At 39.4% G+C, this 7,015-nt stretch overlaps 1 protein-coding gene across 1 annotated transcript; it reads right to left on the bottom strand.

The window, feature by feature from the left end:
- On the bottom strand, nt 1–6,689 carry LOC131737740 (guanylyl cyclase-activating protein 1-like). The gene is made up of 4 exons (XM_059028657.1): nt 6,398–6,689; nt 4,370–4,519; nt 3,035–3,122; nt 1–1,149 (listed from the first exon to the last, which is right to left on the bottom strand). Exons 1-4 carry the CDS (start codon nt 6,590–6,592, stop codon nt 1,019–1,021), a joined length of 564 nt encoding a protein of 187 aa, XP_058884640.1. The 5' UTR covers nt 6,593–6,689; the 3' UTR covers nt 1–1,018.
- Nucleotides 6,690–7,015: the final 326 nt, after the last annotated feature.

Raw genomic sequence — 7,015 nt, 5'->3', positions numbered from 1 at the left:
TAGGTCTTGATGTTTTCTGATTCTGTTTAATAATTAAACTCAGAAAAAACTGTTAATTACAAAACCATTTTTGTTTTTACCTTCATATCTTGCCTGAGCCTAATTCTGGTCCCCTTAATTTTATTTCAAACAGAGCTTGTTCATCCCGATCCTACAGTACTTTTAAATACTACAGTATTTCATTTTCGCAGTCGCCTAATTTAATGTTGTGCTTTTGTTATTTTCCCCACTAGTTTAAGAGATGTCTTGATATGTTTTTTTTAAGCATAAAAATGAATACCCAATTACATTGGATTTCCACTTTTAAAGTCTGAAACAGGTGTAGCAGTCATGAATAATACTACATTTTGAACTGTGGACAGGGAATTCAATATAGATAAAATGATAAAGTGATGTGTTTTTTTTTTCAAATTATGGAAGTAAGAAAACCTAGAAACTTGTTGCAACTGCTTTGCTGGGCTTTAGTTCAAATATAATATTCCTAAAAACATAAAATATTGATTTTTATAAGCTGCTGTGACAAACAATATGACCCAAGATTAACTTTTATATTTGTAAATGAAAGTAGCTTTTGAAATTTTGCAGAAGCCACCAGTCATTAGCCTGCATTAGAAACCACTTGCAACCTGGTTTTTATTCCAGACACCACACCATTTATCATGTGGTATCATTGCAGTACAGAATATTCCCATGTTCTAGTTCTTTCTTCAACAGCTTTCCTGCATATTTATTTATTCATAATCAATACAGGAAAACAGTGCAATCTTAGAGAGGTTTCTTCCCCTACAGTGTCTGTGGCGGAGTGTCCCGCCCCTACATATTTATTTATTATTATTTGTATTTTTATCTGTGCCACAAACAAAAATAATAATAAATAAATATATAGGGGCGGGACACTCCGCCACAGTGTCTAAGAGTTTTTTTTTTTTTTTTTACAAGTACAGAATCCTAAACAAAGTAATGGAGCTTTCCTAGCTCTTCAGCCCGGTCCTGTAACCTGGTCTGCAAAGAGTGTTCATTAAACACTGTTCCTTCTGCCGCTTTTGATGACTTTCAGGACATTTGAAAGGTCGAGGGTCTTTTTGATTATGTCCATGATCATCTGGTGTTCTTGCGCTCCACTGATGAACTCTTCTAATGTCAATTCACCTGAGGAAAAGAACAGATATTATAAATCACATATGGGAAATCAACATATCACAATTAAGGATTTGTCAACAATCTTACATGTGTTTAGATGTCATCCCATGCATAGAACATACAACATTATAAAGTTAAAAAACAACACATTTTATGTTTAATAGTAGTTCATAAGTCAATGTTGTGTGTAAGGCGTCTGTTACTGTAACAGAAATAATTTCTCACAATTTAGGACTTCACATGTTGTCTTAATAGCAGACGTAAGTGTAGTTGAGAGTTGAAAGGTCACAGGGTCACGTTATAACTTCGCTTAGTGTGACCTTTAAAGTGGCTGCAGTCTGATTTATAGTAAACAATAAAATGTAGATTTTAATATCCAAGATCCTCGACATTGAAGAAAAAGGTTTTCAGAGTTTGTTTGTGTTTTGAAGCCTCCGTTTCAGTCTGACTTCTGAATTGTGCCGTAGGAAGAATACTGTATTGTTTCGCAGGAGGCAGAAAACGAGAGAGACATTTGTTTCTTTTCAGTGCTTTATTCAGCACACCTTTTTCTCACACACAGAAACTCAGAAACACAGGAACCATGGCAACCAGAACAAAAACACATAAAATGGCGGCACAGCGCCTTTTATAACCTTAGCTCCACCCTTTTATGCTAATAGGTTACTGGAGCTTACACATCCCATTGGTCCTCAGCCGCATACTTCGGGCTCATGCCCTTTGCAGGAGCCCTTGAAAGGGCTGGCGCTTGCAGCAGCGGTGGCTCCTCTCCATCTGGCAGTCGGACGGACAGTACCTCCCTCTCTGACCGGCTCCTTTGCTTGCCTTTGGGAATGGCCGCCCCTCCTCCTGTTTTATTTTCGGGCAGGAAGTACCTCCTCTTCTTCCTGAAAGGGGCAGCACCCCACTTCGTGCCCGAACTCCCCGCAGACAAGGCACCAACCCTGGTCCTCCCTGAAGAGGTCCTCCCATCCACCATCCCACCGGATACGTGACGAGTAGGGATTCCAGCGGCTCCACTGGTTCTTCGGGGCAGTCAGTACCTCCTCTTCCTCCTGGAAGGGGCAGCATACCACCTTGTGCCCGAACTCCCCGAAGGCATGGCACCAGCCTTGGTCTTCAATGCTAATGAGGTCCTTCAGTCCACCGCCAGTCAGTGTCCAATGCTCCATCTCTCTTATCTCCTAACTGCTCCTGCTTGAGGCAGAAAACACGCTTTGTTCCTGGTTCCAAAAACTCTATTTATTTTCTTTTCTGGACGCTCTCTCAGCACCCAAGCCTGAGTCACTACTCTGTCCACTTCACAGCATACAACTTTACACACAGGAACACAGGAACCAGGGCAACCCGAACAACAACAACACACAGAATTGTAGCGCAGCGTCTGTTTTTATAACTTTAGCTCCGCCCCTTTAGGGTACCGGAGCTTACACATTCCATTGGTCCTCAGCTGCACACTTCGGGCCAATGGGAACACACGGAACACATGCGAACACAGTGGCTAACGAGACAGGACCAATCACAGGGGAGACACAGAACATGCGCACACGCAGGCCAGGATCACACAGACACAGACAGAGGTAAACAAAACAAGCTGCAGGAAATACAGAGCGGGAAGGGAACACAATTACAGTACAGGAATTACAGTACAACACAAATGCACAGATTGTTACAATACCAAGGTGCTTCAGTAGTGTATATTGAATATGAAGATGCCGCTTGTTAAGACACGTGAGATTTATTTGCGCTTATGTGTAAATGAAAAGCACAAAAAAGAATGAAGTAATATTGCAAAAATAAACTAAACATGTTAATAATACAAAGAGAGTAATATTCCAGCATAGGATATTTGATCAGTGCTTATAGCATTATAAATGTTACAACTGCTTCTTACCATCTCCATTTTTGTCTATCGTATCAAATACCAAGGCTGTGATCTCTTCTGGCGACATGTCAGTATGCCTATTGATAGCTTGTACTGCCTAAAACAGAAATCATAGATATGGTAGAAACCCAAACTGTAACATCCCTTATAAAAAGCATATACAAATGTAACAACATTTTTGCAGTCATTTTGTAGTTGTACCATGGGTTTCTATGCATTTACTATAGTTACCATGTTTTGTTATTTTTTTTTAATATGCTTTACCATACTACTCTGCAATGCTTACCTATGCTTTGCCATGCTTTCACGTTGCTTTATTACACTTTGCTATGCTTTTACTGTGGGATACTTTAATAAGGGATATAGTTTGAAATCTGGCTCTGTGTTATACAATGTTATACAATGATGTTAAAATAACAAGAAAGTACACTCAATAATATTGCTTCCTTCTATTTAATCCAGCAGAAAAAAAAACAGCATGCTACTGGATTTACTTACTTTCATTAAAATTGTCATTTTCGAAAAACGGGAAGGTGCTTCAGTGTTATAATACACCATACAGAAAGACTGCTAACAGAGTGTACCACAATTCTGAAAGCACAGTAACCACCAGGGGTCAGAGTATTACCCTATTGAGCATCACTCTAAAGAACTGCTGGAAAGGTACACTAGCATCCTTTACTTTATATTTAACTTGTATCTGAGGGTTGAATGCTATGTCAAAAGAGGTGGGTTCCATTGGCAGAGCAGAAAGATGCTATTCTAGGGTGATTGCAGAATATTACTCACACACAAATTGTCTTATGTGCTGTTCCCCATGTTTGATGGTATGTCAACAATGTTTTGCAGTCTTGAATATTTTAAAAATTAGAGCCTGTATCCCTGAGTGTCTAACCTGGTAAAGGTACAGGTGTGTGGTGCTCAGGGTGAGACGTACCGTCAGGGGAGCACAGCTTCGCGTTCTCACCATGCTACAGTGGCCCAAACTGGCCTGGCAGTCTTCGCTGGGGATCCCACTGGGAGAGTCATGTTGGCTCAGGTGCTCCTGTGTGTTAGGGGGTTCCTCACCATGCAACAGTGGCCCCTACTGGCCAGGCATCTGGTGAAGTCAAAGCATTGTCCTCCAGGGGCCGGTAGCATACTGAAATCTGCTCTTGGGTGTAAAGAGGATTGGTGGTGGGTTCGGAGGATGCCTACTGACGTTCAGTTCTCCTGAGCTGTTATGGGGTTTACTGGAGTGAGGGGCATAATTGGGCATTCTAAACTGTGGAGAAGACATTATTGAGATTTGCTCAAAATTGAGTTTGACATAGTGTAATTGAAAATAAATGCTTACCAACTTACCTTAAATATGCTAAGCAATTCTTCTCTGTCAATCTTTCCATTTCCATCAGCATCATATAATTTGAAATACCACTTCAACTTCTGGTCGATTTTTCCTTTTAAGATCAAGCTTAGTGCAGCAACGTATTCCATAAAGTCTATGTATCCATCCTAAAACAAAAAGACTAAATATACATTTTTTAAAAATGGAGCAAGATATTGTGGCGAACTGTGTTTCCTGCAGGCATGGGGTTCCCACAGGCGGAGGTGGGACGCGAACCCGGGGAACTCCTGCTCTTAAGCATAGTGCCGATACCGCTGTACAAAAGAGCCGGCTCCCTTGCATTAGAATGTTTTAGATTGTGTCACCTACCAGCCCTGACCCCTGCCCCGTGCACGCTACAATCTGAAGTCAAATTAGAAGGGTGTCTTTCTCATACAGGTAGCAGAGAAAAATTAGGTTTTTGAATCTAAACTCAACCTTTATTTAGCACATAAATGCTCAACAAGCCAGTATTTACATAATTATAAAGCAGCATTATTGAAGCTGGATAGTTTTTTTTATTTTTTATAAAAGAACAGATATCTTCATACTTACAGGCAGTCCAAACTAACACGTACAGTCTCTGGGTCTCTCTCTCTCTGTTTCACCATTTTTGAAACTCATACACTGCAGCGAGTTACAAGTTCCATTTTATTTTATTTTATTTTCAGTGGATGATGTAGTCTGCTGTACTCAGACCTTTTTTAAGTGCCTTCTGTTCGCTACTTGTGACTATAAGCATGTCCTGGCTTAACTGAGAATATTGGATTACTTAACCCCTATTTGAGTGACAACAGGCAAGAAGGCCAGTGTTCTTTCCTAACACTTCTTTTACCAGCAATGTACACAGTCCACAGCCAAGCTAGTGCTGCATGTCATCAACACATTCAATGGAATATTATCAAGAATGATATAACAAGTGCTCTACCATTTGCTTTCATGGCATTCAAAATCATGTTATCCTGTGATAACACACCACTGTACAGTTTGGATAAACACGTTACTAAGGGTCCATAGCAACAGCAGTGTGTTTGTGTTTTTATGTTGTTATTGTTTTGTTTTTAATACGCCTTTAATCTCAAATGTGCCTAGTTATACTGGTAAGCTCCACTCAGAGTTGAGCATTGTAAAAGTGAAGTGGGAGGTAGGGTGGATACAGTTAAGGCACTGGCCTACAGTACTTTAGGGCGATGACTTTAAGGCTGGTATAGTGTGGGAGGAAGTAAACAGACTCCTGAATGAATGAATGCTCTAAAGTTGTAGTGTTTTGTAACATACCTTTACATCTTTGCCACAGGGTGTGATATATGTTGGCATTATGTGATTGAGGTACTGATACAGTATTCGGGTACAATCATGCATCTTGCCTGGCTGTTTCCCTCTTCCTATCTTAAATTAATTGCAGGTGTGGCCTATTAAAGTCATCAATTCAATTAGACTAATTTGCCTATTTTGACAATTTTCATATACACATCCAATCAAAACAACAGAAGCAATGGGGTGTTGTAATAAATGTGCACAGTACTGTACATTGGAGAACATGGCATATTGTACAATCACACATCATAAGTAATGTTAATTTAAGTACACCTAAAATGTTTATTTCTAGTGTTAAAGCAGTGTTTTTATCACCATTCCCTGATAGAAAAGTTTGAGGAATGCCACTGTGATACCATAATAATTATAATCTATTATCCCAATTAAATCAGAAGCAATAACACATTACACTGTTAAACAAATGGCAACAGAATGAAATTGGAACAAATATTACAGTGGTCTCCATACAGCAACACACACCATGGCATAGTATTGCAACAGAATACCAATGTATATTGTTGTATTTACCATTACTGAGTCAATATACTGTGCTCTGTAAAAGTCTAGGGGACTATTCTACCAATGCCCCATGCTTTACCATTACAGCTGCCCTTGTGCTTTTGTATTATCCCATACTACAGAAACATTGGAAATCATTGGTAAGAAAAATGGTGCTACAACTTTCTTACCTTATTCATGTCAAATGTTGCAAATACTTGTTCAATATATCCATTTGCTTCTTCATTCAGTCCCTGAAGACCGAGGATTGCTTTAAGTTCATACAAGGTTATAAGACCAGATGGAGAGTCGCGCATAAACTTATTATACCAATAGTGGATATCCACGGCCATCATATCTTCAGTTGTAGAATTATCAGCACCCATTGCTCACTTAGCTTCCTGACTCAACTTCTCACTGAAGAATCAGATGTGGACCGCTTCCTCCTGAGAGCTGCTCTGGACCCATTAGACTATAACTTAACAACTGGTACAGATTGTTAAACCTCTTATGGTTAGATACGGCAAGAGGCTAAATAAAAATAGCTTTTTAATGGGATAACAAACTGTAGAGATTATAAAAGGAAAGGTCTTAACATCTAACTGAACATTTACTCACAGTATTAAAAGTGGGCACTTTTAATACTTTAAAATATATTATATGGGTAAGTTACATTCCAGTATATATGCAACTTTTGATGGGAAGAAACATTGGAGTATATGTCCTGTGATTTTACACTGATCTTACACAACTGTCGTGGTCAAAGGCATTCATAGCGTCATTGGTTTGTTAATCCATTTCTATTTCTG

Source organism: Acipenser ruthenus, chromosome 8 (assembly GCF_902713425.1).
Source record: "Acipenser ruthenus chromosome 8, fAciRut3.2 maternal haplotype, whole genome shotgun sequence".
NCBI lineage: Eukaryota > Metazoa > Chordata > Actinopteri > Acipenseriformes > Acipenseridae > Acipenser > Acipenser ruthenus.
This window is presented reverse-complemented; position numbering and strand designations above follow the sequence as displayed.